This window comes from Aulonocara stuartgranti (genome assembly GCF_965226115.1).
Source record: "Aulonocara stuartgranti genome assembly, chromosome: 7".
Taxonomy (NCBI): domain Eukaryota; kingdom Metazoa; phylum Chordata; class Actinopteri; order Cichliformes; family Cichlidae; genus Aulonocara; species Aulonocara stuartgranti.
The window spans coordinates 43,778,619-43,803,495 of NC_138945.1; the positions used below are offsets into that span (position 1 = coordinate 43,778,619).

Below are 24,877 nucleotides of genomic sequence, written 5' to 3' on the forward strand. Positions count from 1 at the left end.
TGGGGAACAACACACCACCAAATCAGACGGAGCACTGCCCAATCTCACATAATCCAGTGTGTCTGTCAGGTAGTCACTGACATTTCCTGTAAATGACCTGTATGCTGTACACTATCCAGCAGTGACTGGACTGTGTTAAATGCACTGAAGAAATCAAAAAGGTTATTCTCAGTGATGTGATGGAAAGGATTCTGCCCCTCTCTGTGTCAAGCTGACTTGGCTGAATAGGATCCTACAAAAATATCACGTATTGTCTTTAAATAATTTGAACACACGAGATAGTCGACTGCAGAAGCGATCTTTAGGACAGAACGTTCTCATTGTGCTCTGTGACCACAGTGGGCAGATAACATTTCTATAAATGATACTGTGCTTCTTATTCTTCCTTATCAAAAGCCGTGCACACTGCAGTTAGGCTCTGTATTGTTGCTTGACCCTGTCACAAAGGCAAGTTAAAACTTCACAAACACAACTTGTCTGTGTTGATCGATCGATTTCAGATTCACATAATCAGCTGTTACTATGCAGACAGGAGTAAGCTCTCTTCAACAGGTAAATAACTGCTTCATCCACTCCTAAATTTAGGGGATATATGAACTGCAGAGGGCTGAGAGAGGTTTCTATTAAACCTTCAGCTAGTTTCTCCAGCAACTTCATCACACGTGAGGCAAAAGTTGAAGGGCTCATCTGTACAAGAGCCAGACAAGACGTTTCCCACAACGTTGATGGTTCAGTGGTAATAATACCCAAAGAGTTCTGGATGCATCCTGACAATCAACATCCGGGCTCAGGATTGAGCCGCTTTTCAATCACAAAGAGTGAAATTCCACCTTTCTCTGGAGCACTCAGACCCAGACGTCTCTATCTGCCAAAAAGTTATAAGCCAAGTACTATCTGAAAGTATGAGTGCAGCCATATTTCAGTGATGCATGTAGTACTCCTCTCACAGTATCTGACAGTGAATAGGCAGTTTACCTCCTTATAGTTTAGCTGTAGTTCTGCTGTCTGCTCTGAAGCTCAGTCCATGGAAAAATGTTGTCTGGTGTGACGAGTCTGCTGCTACATTTGAAATTAGTTCCTAATTAAAATGAACTAATTTAATGAGAGAGATACAGATCCAGACACTTTCCAGTGGCTAACAGGCGTTAGCAGCTGGTTTGATTAAACCAACACTTTGTGTTTTTCTTTAAGCAGCAATACCAGTCCTGGCAAAAATGATGGAATCACATTTGGAGGAGGTCATTCAGCATTTTCACTTTGCTGCAAAGACACAAACCTTTTTAAACACCTCAGCTGAACTGAGCGTACCGAAAGCAAATATCCTTGTAATAATTATTGGTGCACTTCTTCTAGATCACATAGAAGATGACTGAGTGATGAAAACAGGCAATTAGATGACCATGGGAGGCACTTTTCTCACTCCATCGATAGGAAGTACATTTGGGAGGAGGGCAGAAAAATGACTGTGCTGACCCAAATTAACTTTTTCATTTTTGTTGAGGACACTGGAAGAGTGACTCTTTGACTTCAAGGATAAATCTAGTATTGGCACGAGTGTGCACGTCACACGCACTCAGAAGTCATTTGATCCTTGGCTCGTGTGCCTTTAACTGTAAAACTAACTAAATGTGAATTTGAAAACATTGTTGTGGTTTATTTAGTCATTTAGTCGGAGTGCAAGCACGGGCTGTCCTGTGACTTCATGGCCGTCTTTGCGGTACTCTGTGCAGGTGAGAGGTTTTTAATCAACCAGAATCAGGGTCCCTGCTCTGTACCTGCAGAAAACACAATCAGTCTACCTGTAACTGAGTTCACTAGTAAGTGTTTTACTGTGCACATTAGTCAAGGATGCAGTGTATACTGGGATGGAAAGATTCACCTTTTCTGACACCCGACGTGTTAAAAGCGACAGAGACAAACCAGTCATCCTCGTCTGCATGTTCAAAAGCTCAGTGCAGTTTAAAAAGTAAGTCAGTGTTTATTATCACCAGTAAAAACATGACAGCACCACACTTAAAAAACTTTTTCAAAATCATCTGGAAAACCTCACTTTAAGAAACATGTTCATCCTCAGATTTCCCAGATTCACTGGTGCATGCTTCAGTCTTTCTTCTGAGATACAGTTTAATTCCAACTTGGGAAAACAAGCAAATGCAGCTCAGAAGGGTCCATCCAAGGTCTTCATGAACAGTTGTAGAGAGGACGAGTGCAAAGACGCTCCCGACATTAGTAAACACTGTACACTGACAGAGCCAGTACAACATAGCAACGGCGGTGCAACTGTGTGCGCCACAAACCGTGTTCATTCATTTGTTGTGTTAGTTTGAGCACGGGGAAACACTGTACACTGATCACTCATTCACACACTCACGCACACGAACTCACTGTTGAAGATTAAAAGTCTTTAGGTGCTACAGAGAAAATACAGAGCAGTGTTTGAATGGCACTGAGCGTGTCTGCAGGACATACTCAACAAGGCCGCTGTGCTTCTCAGATTTCAAACCACGGAAAACTTGCTCAGCTGCACACATTCATTCATAATGTAATCATGTCACGGGAAATACAGAGGACTGCAAATGCACTCTGAAATGTTAATCAACCAGGTGTCCATCAGAGCTGAATCCAAGCCCAAAAAGTAGATCTTTGATGCTTATTTTCTTGGTGCTGAGTAAATCGCTTTGACGTCACAGCTCTGTACAGTCTGCCACACAGGCTGCTTGCTGTGCAGTCATGATCGTGTGTGGAGAGCTGCTAATGCTGTGACATCAACGAGGACTTTTAGAAAGTAGCATGAGTAATTCAACTTCATTTTAGCAAATTATTCTTTACCACCGGATAATTCAGGCTAAACTCGGCCTGCGCTGCACCTGTTTCTGTATGAACTGGAAAATCTCTTACGAAGAAAAAAAAAATTAAAAAAAATGAACAAATAAAACCTAGCACTGCAAAAGCCAGAAACCTCCATCACATCATTGACTATTCAATACTGCAGTGAACATATTCTTTGCTTTCATTTCATTTTGCTGGACTTCTGAGGAAAATGACTTAAGTAAACATGGCAGCTCTTAGTTTGATTTCTTACTGGAATGGTTTGACTCATAAGACACTAAAGAAACACACGCACACACACAGTCTCTGTGTTTGTATGTCATCAGGAAGCACTGTAATTGTCTGTTCAGACCTGAGTGGTGCACTGTGGGGGTTTTTAACCACACCACTCACAATGTTTCAGAGTGTGTGACACGCTGCTTCGTCTTCAGAAAGCTTGGTCTGTGTGGCGCTTCGGCCACTCTCAGAGTTTCTCCTCCTGGAAGAAAAGAACAGAAATAAAACATGAAGGCAACAAAACTATTAACTTCATATTCAAGAAAACGTTAAAAAGTTGCCCATCAGTTTATGATTAGAGAAAAATATTCATCTGTGTGATGATATTTGCCACTACTGTGTTCTGCTGCTTTTAATGTGGTTCCATATATACACAGACATTGCTGATGCTATTATTATTATTATTATTATTATTATTATGGGAACTTCACCATCATTAACACCACCACCATAATGTTGTGTGGAGCCTGCTGGCTGGTGTCATTGTCATTCACAGCTGTTCAACGATTACACAGCATCATCTTAGATATATAACTGCTGTCATCACTCTTATTATGACCAGCAATGCAAACAATAATTTATTTAATAACAATCTAAATAAACTGCGCTTAGATTAACTCTCTACAACCCTGAGTGAAACAGTGCGACTGTAAACTGATGTGAGGGGCAGCGTCGACACCTGCAGGCAGAGAAGACAACAGCAGTGAGGCTGGAGCAGGACTGTGACCAAACTGCAGTGTGAACTGAAACATCACTCAGAGGCCTATACAGCCAACTGTATAAGTGATGGGTGGGAGATGGAGGGCAGATCAGTAGTGCTTTAATGGTCTGGGAAAAATCATGTGCCTCTAAACCTGAATAAGGCCAGGGAGATGGTGATCGAGGACAGGTATCCACTCCCCGTGGACCCCAACGGGCACCGCAGCTGAGGTGATCCGCGAGAAGGGCCCGGCGCGCGTCCAGAGTCACCGCCAGCCACCGCCGAGGCTCAAGTGGAAAACTAACACAGAGGCTGGATACAAGAAAGGGATGAGCCGCCTCCGTTTCCTAACATCCTTCTACACGTGCAGCATAGTGTTGGCGATTTCCTGTCAGTGGGTTGTGGTGAGCACAGTGTCCTCTGCTGTGGTGTGCAGGGGCAGCAGCATCAGAGCTGGTGAAACCAACAAGTGATCAGGATAATAAATGATGAGGAAGGCTGGCTCTGTGTTGGCTGTTATGGACCACAAACAGGACACACATCACCTCTAACACGCTGAATCAGTGCGGCTGCTATAAGGACAGATACAGGAAATCATTTCTCCCACATAACTCTATTAAAAAAAATGGACACGATTTTAATCTGCAAATGTTTGTAATGTTTTGGTAACATTACATTTCCTGTTTACTTAGTTGATTTTTTAGCAATATTAGTACTGCCACCATTATACTCTGGCCTGTGGCGCTTCTTCGCTTTGCTCATGTATGAAAATTCACACATACGTGTTCATTTATCATAAATCTTTTTATCTTCATTACATAACTATTTAGTGAGAAAGCAAAACAGCTGCTCATAAACAGCAAAGAGATGAATAACAAAACACGTATTCATTGTATGACAAAATAGTCAGTTACTGTCACTTTGATCAGCACTTATTCACACATGACATCATCACATTCCTGTGATCCCCAATAACTGAAAAATGTATTTACAAAAACGTACACATAATGTACACACAACACTGCAGTTTTTCTTTGTTTTTGTTCTTTTTAAATATATGTAACCTGTAAGTATTTGCGCGTCATAAAGTTTCTTCCAGACTGATTCAAGGTTGGGGGAACATACATTGATGCACTACAGTCGTTATCATTGTTTTCTATCTAACGCTCACACACTGAGCTCTTGCCCAAGGATTTGGGCCCACTAGTGGCCAGTGCCAGTGAGGGAATAAATGAGGCTGGTATGGGCTTCCCAGGCTTGGTTGACCTCAAGGGTCTCCTGAGGTAGCAGATGGGTGTTGGAGGACTGGCCTGTGGCTTTGGCAGCTGCAGAAGCAAAACCTGGGAAGAGGGACTTTCAGCTAGCCTGAAGGCAATTCAGGCAAGCTGTGGGAGGACTAAGTAACATCTAGCGGTGAATAGTATGTTTATGACTGAAAAGCCCGAGTTGTGATAAAAACCACACACAGTGAAGAAGTTATGAAGTGTAACTTTGACGTTAACAAATGTGGATTGCTGTAACAATCAGTGACTTGTGTGGCATACTGAGACATTCCTCAACATACCTGGGATGAGTGTCTCCTGGTACCTCACAGTTAGGCAGGCAGGTGTTTCCATGTGCTGACAAAGGCAGTGGGGATCAGTGAATAAGGTACAGTGGTGATGGAGTTCCAACTATCTGACGTGGGATCGTAACAGTCCAGAGTTTTACACCGCTGCGTCCCAAAATAACCTCCAACCACATAAAGCTTATTTCCCGAGGCCACGGCATGGCAGCTCATCCGTTTGGACGTCATGTCGCCCACTCGAGTCCACTGACTGGCTTCACAGTCAAAGCGATAAGCAGAGGCAGCTGTGAATTCTGTGTCGCCGCCCATGATAAAGATCTGGCTTCCCAAGACAGCAGCTGCCGTGTAGCGCCAGGGCTGAGGGCACTCGGCCGCGATGTTCCAGCGGTTTCCTACGGGGTCGTAACACTGGACCTACAAAATAGCAAGCAGGGAATTATACAGCTACAGTGCTATCGCCGACAGCACAACACTCACACTAAATGTAGTATTGTTCTTTTACATCTTTATTACACAATTACTGAAACAAAGAACAATAACTGGTCTTTCAAAGAAAAGTATAATCAATAAAATTCATACAGTATTGGTAGAGATGCTTCAGAGAGGCAGGTAAGTAACAAAGAGCACCAACCTTGGAGGCTTTGTCTCTGTGTATGGTGGTCCCCCCAAAAACAAAGAGTTTGAGTTTGGCAGAGACCACAGCAGCGTTACTGACGCCATCTCTTAGTGGAGCCATCATGGTCCATTTGTTATTGAGAGGGTCATACCGCTCCACCTGGTGAAGACGTTTGATACACTTAACACTTTAGTTTCATGTCCCTGTAAAGTTTGATCATAAAACAGTAAAATGCAAACTGAGCTGCTGGTCAAGCATCAGCGAAATCTCTGCACATGGTAAAGCTGTTCTTCACTCTTCTTGACAGACAGTCTTTAAACTTGGCAGGAGTGTTACGGACGACCTGCTATACACCTAACCCTGCGCTCCACCCTGCCCAATAAAACATGTTTACATTGCCTATAAAGCTTTATTTTAAACACCTGTCGATGTGCAATTTTCTCTCTGTCATTTATTATTATAATTTAACTATTCTGTAAGACTTTAACAGAGAATGCACTTTTGTGCAAAGTACCACTTTCTGTAACTTCCTGCCAGTTCAAAGTCAATGCATATACGCTTTTGTGGCTGGCTATGAAATTTACAGAACAAATAAACTGTAGATAAATATACGTAAATTGTCAAAAAAAAAATTCTGCACTTGTCAGTTACAAATAAATAATTGTTTATTTCAGCTTTAGGTAGAAGTCATTGCTTTTCAGACCTGTTTCAGAGAGACAGATGGTGAAGCAGGGAAGACACCAGCTATGGCTGTATGCCCTCCAACAACATACAGACTGTTCTCCAGCTCAGCTGAACCATGGCCAAACCTGTGGAAGGGAAGCAGCATGTTGTGTGAACTTCTGTCAGTGATGGGTTTGCGATGGTGCACTTTGTAATGCAATCCACTATATGGCTAAAGTAAGTTTAAACACTTTTCTATACACAACGTCTATCCACACAAACTATACTTCTACCAGTGGCACTTGAACTAATCTCAGTTGCATCCAAAACTCATTTTGTCCTGGAGCTCCTTAGAAAGCCTTGGCATTTGCCACAGTTCATGACATATCTGCCATGTTTACAGTCATGCTAACACTTCTTAATCCTTTCAAACATAATAGGGTGAAGTGAATGAAACGTAGTCTGAAGCACAGATTCACAAAGATAAACGTTGCAGCAGGAAAAATTGCCTTCTAAGCGATTTCTGGTTCAGTGGCAAGAGCAACGTCTGTTTTGTGATAATTTCTTATTGTTAAACAATTGCCAAGTACAATATATAGAACTCTAGAATCTCACTTTGCTTTGGGCAACACATTTAGACCAATAAATGTCCATTTACACTGCAAATTTAACTGCAAAACTACCCTAGAAATTGGACAGTACTACTACATTGCCGTTTGCGCTGATCCAGCATTTCCTATAAAGCAACAAACAGCATACCTGGCTATTAGCATGGGTGCTCCTTTAGACCACTCTTCATGGACAGTGTCATAGATCCAGACGTCTTTAGACACTCCATTCTCTGATCCTCGACCTCCTGTCACATAAACCTTACAACCAATGGCGCAGGCACTGAACTCCTTTCTAGGGCTGGGAAGGTCTGCCTTTGGTATGATCTCCTTGGCTTTATGATCAACCTATAGATTTGACATAAATATGTGAACATCAGAAGTGGCCCAGTTGTTGCAGTCAACATAAAATGAGACAGAGGATGAGAAATACATAAAGATGAACTGGTGAATTAAATAAAGCGGAGTTAAAATTCACTCTGAATTTGTTTCCATGTTCACAAAGGACACGAAGACGGGGTTATGTCGATGTATTATGAGGTTAATCCTCATAACTCACCAATCAATGGAATTTTTATGTCATTTCCCCACTGATATATTAAATTAGTATTAGTCATTGTGCTGAGATTAAACTCAATCAGCAAGGAGAGTTTTGGTTGTGAAAACCCGACTGTGTCGGGGTTGAGATGGAGAAGATCACAGCAGAGACAGGAGAACAATTAAATACTGGAGGAATTAGTAGATCTATAGGTGTAAGCTTAAAATGAAAGAGCCGTTAAATGTCATGTTAATAACATAGCAGTTCAACTCACATCAGCCTGAGAGAAGTGACACTGACAGTGCATTACATGAAATCACACCACACAAGCAGAAAGGTCCTTTTACCTGATATATCTTGTCACACATGAAGGTTTGGCCTCCGAGTATAAGTAGCGTATGTCCTGCCTTGCGTGGTCGGGCACAAGGACTCGTGACTACTCCATCATTCTGAAGGATTTTCTTCTTACACTGCATTGCCTCTTCTACTATGGACCTGCAGGACAGTCAGCACATCAGCTGATCCTTACTGAAAGCGTGGAGTCTGTCAAAACCACAGCTGCTAGCGGATTTCTGTTTAAATTCACACTCCTATAATTTCTCAAGAATATGTTAATAATATTTGAAAAATATAAATAGTAACAATAACAAAAAAAGATAACACAAAAGGAAACTGAACTGATACACAGATACATGGGAATCTATATCCAAGCAAGTCTTGTCATGGAGTCCGACATGATCTGCTCTGTGGTTTCATGTAAGTGATACTGAAATGTTTTGTTTTTGCTTGATCGCTGTAGAAGCCTGTATGCAGACAGGTTGTGATACCTGGAATCACCCTGCAGGACATCCGTTTCATGCTCTGCATCAGAACTATATTAAACTGTATCGCCCCATCAAATACAGTTTGAATGAATAGCTAAATAAAAGCAGGAATCGGTGACATTCTTGGTTCATTCTAAGGTAGAGTATTTGCTGTCACTTTTGAGAAACACCATTTTTGATTGAAGCTGGGTTCAGCTGGTCCATGGCACCAGCTCACAGGGTGTCACAGATCTGTGATGATCGAGTCACAGTCACAGCGAGGCTGCTCGGGCTCAGCTGTGTAATACCTTTCAAAAAAGATTTTGGCTTGGACTTGAAGACATTTCAGAAAATTTGTATTCAAGTGATGGAAAAGTAATATCATTTTAAAACTGTGCACGAACCCGGTTTTAAGATTGGGCTTCAAACTCTGTTTCTGATAGAGCCAACGATTAGGGCAGGATCAACGGACCCTGGGAAGATGCTTTAGCTACACTGCTGAGGGACTCCCCATGATGTACTCTACCTCCTTTCACTCCTTTCCTCTACTCACTTGTGTGTATATGCCACTATTGCATTAATTGTTATTAACCATCGTCTTCTCTCTTCCATTCATTTTTTGTGGTCGGCTCCTCTTTTACATCTTTATTACCTTTTAAGCCTAAGAAACTTCTTGGCCTGTAACACTTTTCACTCAATCAGACCCACCGAATATGAAAAGCTAGTATTGAATGCGAAAGCTTAAATGTGAGATGAAACAAAGAGAAGACACAAAGTTTACATGGTCTTGGTCTTATGAGCCTACCTGCTCCTCTTGTCAGCCATAATCAGCTCCTCACAGGCTACAGCCTCCAGCAGACACTCCGAGGGCAGCAGAGCCAACCTTATGCCTGTCAGCAGCTCTGGCAAATGAAGACGCCGACCCTCCAAGTCGTATCGAACCCACCGCATCACAGAGTTAAACACAACCTGCCATGAGTCGAATTACCAGCCAACATCAATTTATGGCTTCCAACACTGTACCAGGAGCATTCTGTGGTTTGGTTGGTATTTGGTTGAAAAATCACTTCCAAACACAAATCAGTACGCTCTGAAAAAACACGCCACAGACACAGGAGAGTCCCCGCGAGTGACGACACTCACCTGTTCATCTTCTATCTCCAGCTCGTCACTCAGAATCAGCTCCAGCAGCTGGTCTTTGGACAGACTGTAGAAATCTTCAGACTCTCTCACCTGAAAGCACAAATACTTATGTTATATGCAACATACACACTCTCTCACACAAACACACACTTTATTCAAAAAAGGAAAGTTTCCTTTTTTGAATAAAGTAAAACCTTTTAAGCCTTCGTTTCCATTTTGATCATTCTGGTTTATAGTGCATGAAAACCACAAATCCTCCATCTCTGTCGTGGTCTCCGTGCCTGCCCGGCCGGCCCCACGAGGCTTCATGTGTTGTTTGGTTTTCTCTCTCCCTCTCTGCCTGGGCGGAGCTCACTGTGGGCTCCGCCCTTGGCCCACACACCTGACAACAATCAGCTGTCATCACCTAGGAGCAATATTTGAGGCTGGAACACAGATCCTCTCGTCGCTGGATGATTGTACGTTAGTGATTCTCCCAGCTCCTGTGAACCTGTGCTTTGTGAGTGACTTCCCTTTCTTCTGCTACAGAGACTTTCCTTCCTGCCGTGTGAATGTGTGAGTTTGGGCAAGAAGACGTGAGCGAGTGTGAGAGAGCTTCCCCGTGATTCCCTGGAGTTTGGATTTCCCTTCACTGTATACATCGTGCACTAGTGCTGTAAATGAACTGCTTTTGGAGACGTTTAACCGCTCTGCGCTTGAGTTCCTACTACCTGATTGTGTCAATCTCAGATTATTAAAATATTCCACAGGATCAATCCCCCCACAAATCTGAAACATATGTTCATTTGTTCACTCAGTATTTTTTAATAAACTTAGAGAAAACAAGAATAGTCATCTTTACCGTCTCATAGTGCACCAGACACATCCTCCACGACAGCTCGTACAGTCTTTTACACTGATGAGCATCTGATAACAGCATCATTCCCAAGCAGTTGGACGCGTGCAGGTTTTTTTCTAAGAACTCTGCTGCTGCATCCCGAATATCGTGGAACTGCAGCATGTCGCCAGCCTCCAACAACGACTCTGCGTTCTCCTCATTTATGATCACTCGGGAAGAGTAGGCAAAGTCCAACAGAAGCTCCAGGACCTAGCCAAGTAGGCCATTGGAAAATTAGCCATGCACATTACAGGACATATAACAGCGTGATACACTGCCTAAGACCGAAACACACTAAACGTGGGCACGTGTACTGGTGAATTTTAAGAGATCAAAGAATGGAAGAAAAGAGGAAGCAGGCAGTTTGTATTGTGGCTGTTTGCATATGTGTGCTATACATGCAGCATTTAATGCGAGCCTGCAACCTCAGCCAGGTCTCCATTGGAAAAGACACTTTGATCCTAGTTAGAAATCTTCCTAAACTAAATCCTAATAAATTGGAGTAACAATAATTTTTCAGTGTCACCTGAGCCAAATCAAATCTGAAGCCATTACCTAAACAGTATGACAGCAGATACCTGACAGCTGAAGGACATGCCTCCCATTCCACTTTTAGAAACTAAAAACAAGTAAACCTGCAGTCTGAGAGCAAAGCTCTGCTGGGATATCAGGATACTATAAGGTCTGTGACACATGATGAACCCCGATCACTTCCTCTTGCAAAATTTGTTTGCAAGAGAAAGAAATTTAATGTGAATTCTGGACTTGAGGAGCCAGTGAAGACCAGCTAATATGGGAGACAGACGATCCCTCCTTCTCATCCCCGCGCCACTAAAAGCTTTCAGAGCAGCCCAGTAGTAAGGAATGAGCCAGTCCACAGTGAGGTGGCAGAGGAGGTTATGAGATCCCTCATGATTCTGACCATATTGTGCAGATGAAAGCCTGCTGTCCTTCTGATTTCTTTAATGTGAGAGAAAAAGGACCTGCTATGAAGTGGTTCAACCCTCTCTGTCCTCAACTCTTTACATGTATATTTCTTTACACTTATATTTCCTGTCCTCTGAAGATTAAACTTTAAGGCATACAAAATTAAATAGCATCAGACTTCAGGTTCATTTTATTGGATGCAGCTCAGGAGGTAGGGCAAGTTATCTACTAAGTGGGAAGTTGGTGGCTCGATCCCTGGCTCCTCCAGTCTGTGTGCTAAATATCCTTGGGCATGGTACTAACCCCAAGTTGCTCTCAGATGCATCCATCACAGTATGAATGTGGGTGAATGTTAGATAGAAAGCACTTGTGCAGGAAAAGCAGAGAAAAATAGTGTTTGTGTGAATGAGGCAAGTGCTTTGAGTGCTGAGGTAGAGCTATATAAGATTATATATATAGATATGTTTGTTTTTTTAATGAAAAGAACTGAAAACAAGGAGCCACCAGAACATGCTAACCTGACTGTTCAAAGAGAAATTCAGAGTAGTACCTCGGGGTGTATACTGTCTCTGAAATTGACGTCAGTGTCCAGGCTTTCTCGCAGCCCTCCGCTAAACATGGCTTCAAAGTAACGACTACATGCTGCCAGGACAGCCCTGCAGAACACGAAAGCAGATGAGCCAGAGTGAAAGTCACAAGTTAGAAAACAAACAAACAAAAGGGGTCATCGAAAAAGACACTGCCAGCGTGAGTTTACCTGTGGCATGGGAAAGAGCGATCGCCGGCCCACAGAGTGACATCAGTAAACATGCATTGTTTTCTCATGGTGTTCAAATGAGTCAGGACACTGTCGGGATGTGAAGGCTTGTGGAACAATGAGATGTTCATGGAACCTGTGCTAGTGCGGGATTTCCGATTCTCGTGAACAGTCACCGACATGGCAGCTTTGCTTGGTACCTACAGCACTCTCTCCTATACTGCAATAAAAACAGGGGGAGACAAAGGAAAATACTGTCACACTGTAGACACAGCTGGGATTAGCAGTATAGATGCGTGTATGCAAGTGGTCACAGTTCTGTGCACAATACACAAGAACTAAAGATCTAACCATAACATCACATTTCTTACAACACTGTTCACATAATGGTACACTGTACTGCCAAAGTATTCACTCACCCATCCAACTTTCAATCGCTTTCAGGGCCACAGACTATTTCTACAAACATTTGTGAAAGAATGGCTCACGCTCAGGGAACTCCAGCGTGGTACCGTGATAGGATGCCACCTGTGCAACAAGTCCAGTCATGAAATTTCCTTGCTACTAAATACTCCACAGTCAGCTGTTAGTGGTGTTATAACAAAGCAAGGTCCATAAAGACATGAGTTTGATGTGGAAGAACTTGACTGGCCTGCACAGAGCCCTGACCTCAACAACAGAACAGCTTTGGGATGAATTAGGGTGGAGACTGTGAGCCAGACCTTCTCGTCCTCATCAGTAGCTCACAAAGGTGTTTCTGGTAGAATAGTCAAATATTCCCATAAACACAGTGCAAAGCTGTGAGGCTTCCCAGAAGAGTGGGAGCTGTTATAGCTGCAGAGGGTGGGCCGCCATCATGTTAAACCCTGTGGATTAAGAATGGGATGTGACTCAAGTTCATATGCGTGTGAAGGCAGACAAACAAATACCTTTGGCAACACAGTGTATCTGTGCCCTGAATGAGTTCCTCTGAGTGCACTCCAGGATCCCAGAGCGTTGAGGAAATGTTCCAAACTGTCTCTTAAGTTTGAAAGGATAGGCTCATGGGACCAGTATGGGGAACTATTAAAACATGTTTAATAAAATGCACTTATACACAAGTGACAGCTGCAGATGAGCAGCACTCTGAGATATCTGGAAAGTAACAAAACATGTTGAGGTGTGTTCTTTGACAGACAAACAGAGTGCTCCTAGACTGGCTTGATTTTTTTTCATTTTTATTTATTTCTTATATGGGCCATGTACAAAATGCATTAATAGAATAAAGAACACACACACACACACACACACACACACCAACTGGTTTAGGCCCCACAATATTTTCAGGGATGGGCCTTTAAGGTGTTGCAGATAAATACAACAAAATAAAACCAGTAGAAGAAGAAGATTTATTCATAACACACGGGAAAAGACCCAGGGAAAGAAAGGTAACAATAAAAACCGATAGAAACCATAAATTTCCCACCCGAGCCTCAACTCTTGCGGCCCGGTACCAAACGCCTCACCAGTCCATTGCCCGGGGGTTGGGGACCGCTGTCCTAGAGTGAGGCACGAATGTGACGTGACAATGGTCAAAGTGAACAGTGAAAGCACAAACTGCATTGTCTTTTTCACCTTTGGGCAACACATTTTAGATTGTGGAGGTCACTCCTCCTTAGGGATGGTGTTAGCCATCCCCGTCAGCCAATCCAGAGGCACTGCACCACATCACATCAGTATTTCAACATCCAGGGCCTTAATTAATCTCAGGACAAACCTCCTCCACCCTGGAGACCCGGCTAACAAGGAGCTGTTAAACTACTACCAACTAATACATAACGGGCGAGTTATCCACTTCATCAGTCACCTGATGATTTGCCAGAGCTGCTTTTGAGGGATTCTGTTCTGTTGGAGGTGGGAATAGAAGATCCTCTGTCAGATATTTCCAGCACTTCCTCATTATACATTATGCCTGTCCAGTATCCTCCTCAACCACCTGCTCCAACTCACTGACAGCTCAGCTCCTCTCTTCACCCGATTACAAAACTGGACCTGCAACCTATAGTGTCCTGGTGCCATGTACACTTATATTCTCTCCCTCCTTCAGGTCACACTGTTGTAGCCCACATTAGTGTCTCACAGTAGAGCAATGGACATGACACCCTGGGTTACTCTAAACACCTAATGAAGTAAGACTCAATAAATAGAACACAATATTTCCTCTCAATTTCACTGCAGACTGATAAACAACCAAGCGCTAAAGATGGTCTTATTACAGTGGTGCTGTGTTAGCCAGTCACAGGAAAATAGGTAGACAGCCCAGACTGGAAGGAATGCTGGGTCAGCATCCCCATTGCTGCTTGTGTGTGTGCGTGTGTGTCTACATTTGCTGACACAGAGTTTTAGAGTAAAGTCATACCCCTTCAGTGACAGGGTGTGTGCATGCAGACTTGACCAGTGTGTGCTGTGAATGAACAAAGGATGGAAATGCTAGCACATTCAAACAAAGCATGTTGTGGACAACACAGCAGCGCAGCACAGCTCTCTCACACACACGTGAGCTTCTGTGTTGTCATCTCTCCCTTTGGGAGGGCCGCAGTAATTAGGGCCGTTTCTGACACACCTTCCAAGGGGATGATGGCAGATTCTGACTTGGTTTTAGGATTTGAGGTTACAAGATTTTTTTCTGACTCAGAGCGGGGCTTTGAGAGATGATTATACATTTAGCTGTCATCAGTCAACATACAGTAAAGGCAATTCATCTTTGTTACCCTATATGGCACACTTAGCTGTATTTTTTTGTGGTTTCTGATTATTCCACTGATAAAGTTTTTAAAGAATCCCTGTTATACGAAGGAATATTAGGGCCATAATAAGAAAAAATATATATTATTGTTACTTTCAAGATTAAACCTAAAGTAATATTTGAGAACAAAGTTGAAATATGGAGATTACAGTCGTTTCAAACGTGCTCGAGGCTGTAAGCATCTGTATCGTTGCATCTGTCCAATGCAGCCATTTCATTTTGGACAAATCCGACCAACTCCTCCACGTTTGTGTGGGGTTTTTTTTTCCACCTTCTGACCAGATGCAGCTTTCTGCACCTTCTCGTCCTTATACGCATCACCACACTGTGTTTATGTGCTAAAACAGAAATAAGTTCAGATCAAGTTCAAGTTGCTCATGCTTATAGCTTCATGCAGTAGGGAAGGTGTATGTTGTAGACTAAGACACAAGAAGATATCTATTCAAGCTGTCTCACTAACTTATCTACACAGGGTGTTTTCTGTGGCAGATGTTTGACTCAAAACAACTTTAATCTCAACATTTTGTCTTTATTCTAAGAATAAACACTATTTTTTTTCTTAATACGGCCCTAATACTGCATTGTACTATCAACAGCAGGATTAACAGGTAGATATTTTCTTTGGCGTTGTTTAATTCAAAGCAGTAAAATACCGTAGTTAGAGCTGAGGCTTCAGCGGTGGTGATAATAATGATTATGTTGATCAGTACTGAGATTAGTTATTGGATCAGGATTGTTTTTGATCTTAGTGAGGTAAAAGGACACTGCTGCCTTCCTGTTAACTTACAAATCCTTGCATAAAAATTAACTGGTCCTCTTTATTCACCCAAATTCAGTGCATCTCTTAGAAGGCTTCTTTCACTCCATGCCATCTGCACCTGCATGATGGATGTAAATCTTTATCCGAGCTCATGTTTGGTGAGTCACCTTAGCAACCACTGCATTGTTTGGCTTTCATCATACTGCATTTTGTGACGCTCTGCTGTGCAGAGCTCGTGGTCTTCTGCTGTGGCAGACATGAGACTTTTGTTTGACAGTCTGTGATATAGAGCACCTCACTGCAGTCAGGTGCACTCAGGTAACCTCAGGCTCCGCAGTGCAGGAAAGCGCTGTGACTGACACATAAAGCTGTGTTCTGCTGGCAGAGCGTGCATAGCCAACACCCCTCGATCACATTCATTAATTATTTGAACATAAAAATCATGATTGAAATTAAAATTTTATCAACTTTGCAGCCTGAGATAATGGTTAGAAGGAAGAATGTATTAAAACAAAAATGAATGTGCACTCACCAACTGCCTAGGGATCTGCCAGAGTAATGCAAGCTTGGCGGCCTGCTCAGCCCGAGTCAACCACCTGTCGAGGAAGGGAGGGAGGGGTTAACTGATTGTTTGTCGACGCCACTCTTACCTTAATCACCAGTTTCAAACATATACACAATGAGCCACAGTACTTGTGCAACATTATCAACTATAAATCCTTTTTGATAGTACATTTGGTGATACATATATATTGCAATCGGAGGGAAGGAGTTTTCTTAACAAAGCAGCTATATGTTAATATTACATTAACACTTAGAGGACTCAGTTATGGAAACTCAGAGTTTATTAAACAGAACAAGCAATTCTTGGACCATAATCTTCTGTAAATGACTGAACCATGGGGGGCTGCTGTGGTTGTTCTTTTCTGTTCAACTTTTCACCCCATCTTTACTTGACCTTCACCAGAGGAGGCAGGGCGCTCGCTCTATGTCCATCTTTGAGAGATGAGGGAGAGCAAAATATACGTACAGTGTGATTGGTTCTCATCTTCTTAAGTGGTGTACCAGAAAAAGAACGATGCACTAGCTGTAGAGCAGCTGCAGCCAACTGTTAATGCATTTCAGACAATAGGTGGCGGTCCCGCTACTGCACGCTCATTAAAAACAGATGCATGCTGGTATTTACGTGTTACTGCTGGTACATGAAGCAGTGGTGAGAGTATGTTTGGGCAGATGGATCCTTACAGTGTGAAGTGCAGTTTTTATAAGTGCAGAAGGTTTTTGCAGGGGCTCCAGCGTGGATGGGTGAAAGGGTTTTTGTGCACAGGCGCAGTGTGCTGAATGTGGGTCGGTGTGTCCAGATTAGCTGAGTTTCTTGGACACATAAAGGCAGTATTGAATCCAGGCAACAGCATGTGTGCCCAACAGAAGGCTCATACCAACTCCACATTCAAACAGCTCACCACACACACACACACACACACACACACACACAGTGTTACAGCACGCACACATGTATCGTTCACCAGTGGAATATCAACACAGAGGCTGAATAGATGGAGTGCTTTAAAGAGAGCAGCAGTCAGTAGGCCTGAGCTTGTTTACCCATAACTAACATAGCTGAATCTGTTGCCCTGAGCCACTCTGTGTGTCTGTCTGATTGAGCAAGTGGTTCACTAACAAGTAGCCCTCTCCTGGGGGCCGGGTCCATGTTATTTCTAGGTTATTAAAATTCCCATTTACCCACCTGGACAGCTAAGTAAAAAGCACACATCCATGCCTGCTATGAGTTAAGACAATCAAAGGTTTCCTTCTGCACTGCAGCCAAGCTTGGCTTTGTTAGTAACTCTGTGTGTTAAATGGCTTTGACATAAGCACAACCTATTAAACAACTTACCAAAAACTTCGATGTGCTTAGTGAGTAAATACTGACTGACATCCACATCAGCATGGCCCACCCAGAATTTTTATGTGCAAGAAACTGAAGAAGAAATTAGAAGCCAAAGGTTTCCAAAAGTTTTTCTTAGAACAAAAAGGAAGTAATTACGTCTCAGATGATTTAGAGACAAAGGATAAAAGGGAGAGAGCTGGTCAGCTGTAAGACACAAGCTACAAACTCTGAGAAAAAGAAACTCTTTAGGTCAAATTTATTGAACTTTACGTTTTTTAAATATCCAAATAATTTTCTAGAAAATCAATTGTGAGGTGAGGAACCATTCCTTCTCTCCTTTCAGCTCCTCCATCTTTCCCCTCCCTACCTACTATCCTCTGTCACAACAACCCTCTGCACATCCTCCTCCACTAAATCCACGAACCACCTCTGAGGTCTTCCTCTTGCCTGGCAGCTCCATCTTCATCATCCTCTGTCTAATAGATCTACTCTCCCTCGCCTCTGTCTCAAACTGTCTCTAAGGTCAGAGAGACAAATACAACGTTTCAGAGTTCAAAGTGTTGTCTGATACAGCCGCTTAACTCTCACAGGCTAATCAATAAAAACAGATCACATATCACAAATTATACCGATCAAATACATGAAACATAAACCAAGTCTTCACATGCGCACTCACATCTTTCATGCTGACTCTGTTTGCTGACCCTGGTGCCTGACATGGACCTGCTAACATTAAAGATGTGTGCAGCTCAGCCTGCTTCAATCATTTATCACAAGTTAAATAATTGAGCAACAGTGTTGCATAATCGGAGAATAGTTACAAAAGACAAACGTGGTCCTGAGAGAGTGTGGCAGAGCTGCTGTAGCTTCCGAGAAACAAAGAGCTCCCTGACAGAAGACGAAAACTTTCACTTTAGTCCAGCAGGATCTGAGGCCACGGAGTTAGTTAGCCGTCAGTGAACATGCCCCCAATGGGCCACCAGCTCCAGGCTGTGGATGTGCTTAGGCCGGTTCCTGCCTGTGGGGCAGCCGAACATGCACTTCCATAGACCTGTCCGGAATTTCAAATGTGAAAAATCGCATTCCGCTGGAATGGCACTGGACCAAATGGCTTCCATTTAGCTTTGCTATGCACCAACTTGGGTGCTGTTGAGAACCTTTGCGAGCAGCCTACACTTGTCTTAAAGCTTGTCGTTCACATGACACAGACACTTCGAGTCCGTACGAATTCGCAAGCTGACCGTACACAGCTCTGCCGCTGAAGCACTGACGCTAATGTGAGAACAATAACTGACAAAGCTCCACTCACTCCACGGTCTGGCTCCCACAGCAGTGCCAGAGGGAAGCTCTGCTACTCACGTTCACGTCAGCTGCAGGTTAAATCCACGCAGTGTAAAGTTTCATGTCTCCGCTCACGAACAAACATCACACTCCCTTCACAGCAGCTCAACTACCTCTCCCTGTTCTCCTTCTTCTTCGGTAGCTTGGCCCGATGCCTGTCTCACTGGCTGTGGAAGAAAGCCTTCACACTGCAGCGGAACCAACAACCAATGACTTTGGACTGACTCGTTGCTGGCGTTACTAACACCAATCCCCAGCCTCGAGATAAACTCTCAGCCAATAACATTGCACACGGCGAGATTTTAGAAGCGGCGTCTATCGTGACTGGCAGCTACTTAGGCCAATCATCGTCGACGTCGTTGTACGAACCACACAGCTAGCCCCAATGAAATCCCCCGAGGAGCAATCATACACAAAGAGAGGCGGCTTTAAACACGGTAGCACAACAACTGCTTGTCGACACTACTCTGATTTTAAAACAATCCCCTGGCTTTAAATCACAGCCACACAGTAGAAACAGACATGACTAATCTGGTGATTTAGCGCAGAGAGTAAATATTGTCATTCCAGTTAACAGTTTCATCACTGCGTGCACTGCCAGGGCTTCCCATTGGAGCCGGGAAACTTTAAACTGGATTCATTTTAACATTAGAGCCTCATGTCTCACAGCCCATTAGAGGAGACGCAGTGTGCCAGTGGTGTCAGTAACAAGTTGCACACAGAAAACATAGTCCCTCGGCTGAGAATCCATCAGACTGAATACAAGCATCAGCGAAAACATGGTGCTCTGAGCCCACTTTAAACGGAAACATCACCTGCTGCTCACGGTGTGATGTGTGTTACTCTCTCAGCTGCAGAGTCGCTCCTGTTTATGGTTTGAGAGTAAAGATTAAATATAAAAGCGGAATTTTAACTTTGTATAAATTAGATGTCAGGTCAGAAAATTTGTGTAGGTGTCATGTTTTAGGGTCACAAACAATTTTGCGCTCAAAAATCGAATTATTTATTATAGATGGTCATCAGGGAAATCCAGAGACATTAGACGATTAAAAAAACAACAACTTTAGATCCCCCGTAGAGTTCACACACAGAGGTCGGAGGGATCTTCCAGGAATCATGATGCTACTTTCTGGAGACCTGATTGGTCAGTAGATTTCATACCTGTTTATCTCTAATCTGGATCTTAACCTGCTCCGGAGCAAGTTACCTTCACAGCAGCAACGTTACCATGGCGATGTAGCCCCGGAAGAAGTGAATCACCTTCATAGTATAGAAGCCCAGGGTAACCCTGAAGCTGTCTGGATAAGGCCTCAGGTCAGCTGTGTTTTGGTTTTTTTAAACCTCATGTTTCCTTCTTCTCTCCCTGGTTCAACGCTTGGTCTTTGAAAAGCAAATGTTTCTGTTGATTATGCAACGCTCAGTTTCACTTTGACATAGACAGTTTAAAGATTTGCAACCAAACATTGTGAAAGACATGGCCTTACACTGACTACCCCATGCTCCAATTTAGAAAACAGATGGGCATTGTGGCTCTGGAAAGTGAAGATGACACATTAACGGCTGCAGCAGCTGACTCTCTGCTTGCAAAAAGATCACAAACAATAAAGAGTTTGTGGGTTTAACCACTAGTTTCACATCTTACAGAATGCAACATACAGCGGTTTTTCATCAAATATCTCAAGTAATATACATGTGGTTTTCATGTATCTTCATTCAAGAACAAATACATGCATGGAATAATGTTGTGTAGCCCCTGGTCTCCATTACAAAACACCATTTTACAACAGCACCAAATCTCCATATCATAGATCTTTAAGTTGTAGGTAAAACCCTACCAGATCAGCATGAGTGCTGGCACCACTGCTGCTTGATCATTCAAATGCGTTCCTTAAGGTCCAGCTCATTAACTCACTCACATTACCTCACAGGTACTTACAGCAGTCCAAGCGATCTTTCATCCAGCCTTGCTGTCACAACATGCGCTCTCTTGAAAATGCCACTACCTCTCCACTCTCCATCACTCAACACCACCTCAGCCCGTGACTGCCTCAGAAACAGACCTCGTGCAGCTCGGAGGTTGTTAAAAACAACAATGCACTCAAACTTTTGAGTCTGTTGCATTTTTCTTGAATTGTTGATGTTACCTTTCTGTTCCATCTTTTCACCTCCATCACTGTGACCGGTGGACCTGCACGTGAACTCCCATTTGTGGCTGCTAAAGAGTGTCTGAATTAATACAAATATGCAGATGTGCTGTAGTTAACTGCCTGTATAAAGACAGATATTGTGCACTGTGCTTTCAAGATTAGAGCCCTTAAATACGGAGTTATTTCTAAGGAGGTTGCCTAAGGGTTTGATAGACAAAGAGGGATCATGGGACAAATTCTAGAAAACAAATGCAGGATTTTCAGCCCGTCTGTACCTTGTATAGCACAGAATAGGAAGGGCACCTCAATCAGACCGAATACTTTCAATGAATAAACATCTACGGCAGCCCTGCACTGGTGACCCATCTGGGCCCCTGGACACACAGAGGCTAACACGATTTAACATCATCACAAGTAAAATGTTTCGCTGTGAAACTTGGTCAGGGGGCAATGACTGAATACTTCACTTTGCACATGGTGGTAAAACTGCTCCTGTTCTAATGTTAACTAACAAAATAAAAATCCATTTTCACTCAAAGTGATCTTCTGGTGACTTTCAGTGAAATGGTGCACAGATGATTCCAGTTCATTTACAGTCACACAGCTCGGTGGAAACACAGGTCCACATGCTCCTGTGAGAGGAGGGACTTTGACCAATGCAGCATACCAGGAGCTTCTCAACATCGCTCTCACTCCTCTGTCTCCTCTCAGCTAACATACTATCCGTGTACATAAAACCACACAGTGACAATAGCATAGTAATTTATTAGGATTGAACATTATATTTCCAGATCAGGAAGAAAGTAGACAAATAAAGCTTTTCTCTCACTTGAAATTTGTACATATTTACAAAATGTGTTGCTCTGCCTCCATCTTTTTTCTTTGGAAATAAAACAGAAACTTTGTACCTCGTGTTTTTATTCCAAAAACCTTTCAAGACGATCCCACACACAGCGAGAAAGATGGTGAAACTTAAATTTTTAATGGCTTTAGAAATATTTTTAGTGCACGGGAACAACACAGAGGCAGTGTCAGTGACTGAGCTTGTTTGTTGAGGGATCAGTGTACACTGATAACACTGTACTGCTGTGTGGTGGGTGGGTGGGTGGTGCTGGAGTGTCTCCTCCACTAAAATCCATCAGTGATCATCTGTTTGGTTGTGAGTGTGAAACGTGTCTTTAACCCTATAATGCCAACTGTTTCATATTTGATAGATGAGTCTTTGAGACTTTCTCCCCGCCGAAAAACAAATAACTTGCTCAACAAATCAACAATAAATAGTAAAAAAAACCTAAATAAAAACAACCACATATATGCAAAATAATATTTAAGTTCTTTAAGAAAAATTGTCAGTAGTTTTAATGAACTACATTTGTTTTATAAATGTAATTTTCTAGTAATGATTGGTTCAGGCTTTACAGGGTTAACATGATTTGTGCCACTCAACACAAAAACATGACTAATGTATTAATGGGCTTGTTATGTATCATCCTTAATGGTTTCTTCTCAGTCATTTACCTGCTGCTCATATACTACACCCACACATACTTCCATCCAAGTGCAAAACTATTTTTTAAACCTCTATTTCTGCAGTTTTTGAATTACTGCACTAAAAAGAAATGGATATTAGCAGAAATGCTTCTTTAGCCTCTCATCAAAATCTCGTCAGCCTCTATTCAAAGAGACCGTGTAAACAAAGGTCAGACTGCTGCTGGTGTAAAAATACTACACAATTTAGCATGTACTGTTTATATACCTGATCTTACTGCTGACTAGTTCCTCACGTCTCTGTTAAACCACTGTGCTGTCACTGTCGAGCATCCCGTGCTGCCATCTCTGTCCTCTGTTATCTGTGAGCAGACACTACAGCAGCGTCACGGAGCGCCACGAGCTTGAAAGTGTAATGCAGGAGTGTCAGTCTTTCAGTGTTGGTTTTATTTGTTAACTTTTGTTCTCACCTCTGCTGTTTGGTTAGAGTACTACCTGGTTAGAGCAGAGCTAAAGCACTTTTGCTGCATTAACCCCGCCCTCGGAAATATGACACTGAAGGCTACATATAATCATGTACACGCCCTGAGCGAGCCTCCCTGTGTGATGCACTGGGAGAATCCAGTTATCTGGAAACATAACGCTGCAGAAAAACAGAAGCACAAGTGATGAATATTTAATGGACTCTTCTCTTTGGCATGTTTGACTGGCTTCCTCGTAATGGCTCTGTTATCTGTTGTTCAAAGAGGAGCAGTTCAGCAAGGACACGCCATTTTTGTCATGACGAGAAGCAGCTGTCAACACAGGGGAATGCACACAAGCAGATTCAAACCAGTGGTGTGTATCACAGAAGTCTTCTTCTCACGTGTTTGTTCCACTTTTCAGCATTGGGCTGTTTAGTAAGAGTCAGGTGCTTCTATTAAAAAGAATAGGAATATTAAGCTTCATGTAGAGTAAACATAACAAGTGAGTGCAGCAGTAAGTAAAGCAATGTCTCGACCTCGACTGTCATTCCCCACACAGGTGGATGGAGCACACGAGCCTGTGGGTGTCCAGTGTATGATGGGTGTGTTATGCACACCGGCAGGGCTTTGTGAGGGTGAATAAAGGCAATAGAAATGGGGGTTAGAGTGGACCCTTGTCCACATGCAGAGGTATGTAGTGTTCTAATATAACAGTTGTCCTTCTTTGATTTCACTCTTGGCTGGGTTTGTGAACCATCTGTCTAATAAAATGTCCAGTTTCGTTATTAAAATCTTAAGTTGAATTTAAATCAGCGTATAAGAGTTTGGTGACTGTGATGGGAGAGCCCGGGTCAGTGCATGCTTTAGATATGTTGCTGCCGGGTCTGAAATGATAGCTTGGGCAGAAATGAAGGACCAATGAAATGAGCAGGAAGCTTGCTACACTGACATGTAAACAGTGCAGGGTCAGCTCTGTATAATGTACATTTCATCAGTACTTTGTTACAAATCAGATTAACTGCTGCTACACGTATACCTGCTGCCAGTGATGTACCAGACACATGGAAGGCACTTCAGCTCAAGATCAAATAAACACAGATTTTTTAATTTAAGGGGTCTGTTTCATTCACAATGAATGATGGTTTAACCTGCTGTGTGTGTGTGTGTGTGTGTGTGTGTGTGTGTGTGTTCTACAAGTAAGGAGTGCACAACAAGCAACAAAAGTTAGCTTCAGCAACACTTAAAAGAAATCTTGCTTGTGATTGGTCAAGTTAAGCTTTTCCAGGCTCAGGTGCTGTCGATGTTCGGACCTGCTGCTGGACAAACTCTTCTGAATCCATCCAGTTTGGCATTATTGGAGCGTGGGCAGGATAGTCTCCAGAGCAGTCTGTTACCTTGGGAAAGACTTCAGCTAAGTCAGTGTGTTACCCTGCCCGACCTTTGACCTTTGATGGTACAGTCTGTGTGACGGGAAGGCTGGGGCAATGTCTGGGGCCAAGCAGACAGAGACAGACACACACTGTCAGCTGTGCGACTGGGTGTTAGGAGTTCACTCTTCAGATGAAGAAGTCACTGTCGTTTGGAGAATCCAACATCACTGCACCTTTGTTTTCTAAAGACAAACACAAGAGTTATGTAGGAGGATACCAGTACACAGAGCACCGCTCCACCCATGACCGTCTTCACTTTGAGTCGGT

General features: G+C 42.9%; 2 protein-coding genes across 15 annotated transcripts in view; both read right to left on the reverse strand.

Annotated features, from left to right (window-relative positions):
• Positions 1 to 2,737: 2,737 nt before the first annotated feature.
• Positions 2,738 to 19,391, reverse strand: enc2 (ectodermal-neural cortex 2). Of its 9 annotated transcripts, XM_082541302.1 has the most exons (14): positions 19,100 to 19,391; positions 17,747 to 17,830; positions 16,382 to 16,445; positions 12,305 to 12,524; positions 12,098 to 12,203; positions 10,585 to 10,830; positions 9,744 to 9,833; positions 9,406 to 9,569; positions 8,145 to 8,292; positions 7,411 to 7,607; positions 6,692 to 6,797; positions 6,004 to 6,147; positions 5,370 to 5,786; positions 2,738 to 3,307 (listed from the first exon to the last, which is right to left on the reverse strand). In XM_082541302.1, the coding sequence occupies exons 4-13, from the start codon at positions 12,484 to 12,486 to the stop codon at positions 5,400 to 5,402; spliced, it is 1,770 nt and encodes a 589-aa protein (XP_082397428.1). In that variant the 5' UTR covers positions 12,487 to 12,524; positions 16,382 to 16,445; positions 17,747 to 17,830; positions 19,100 to 19,391; the 3' UTR covers positions 2,738 to 3,307; positions 5,370 to 5,399. The 9 variants fall into 9 exon arrangements, with proteins under 9 accessions (XP_082397428.1, XP_082397433.1, XP_082397430.1 ...); XM_082541307.1 differs by lacking the exon at positions 17,747 to 17,830 and having other exon boundaries at positions 12,305 to 12,519; positions 19,195 to 19,391; XM_082541304.1 differs by lacking the exon at positions 17,747 to 17,830 and having other exon boundaries at positions 19,195 to 19,391.
• Positions 19,392 to 21,973: 2,582 nt separating this feature from the next.
• The window catches only part of LOC309711176 (A-kinase anchoring protein 13), a 61,625-nt gene continuing 58,721 nt past the window's right edge, over positions 21,974 to 24,877 (reverse strand). For all 6 annotated transcript variants that reach the window (XM_082541280.1, XM_082541279.1, XM_082541281.1 and 3 more), the window contains one exon: positions 21,974 to 24,792. In XM_082541280.1, the coding sequence (XP_082397406.1) occupies positions 24,737 to 24,792 (56 nt within the window). In that variant the 3' untranslated portion in view covers positions 21,974 to 24,736. The remainder of the gene's footprint in view (positions 24,793 to 24,877) is intronic.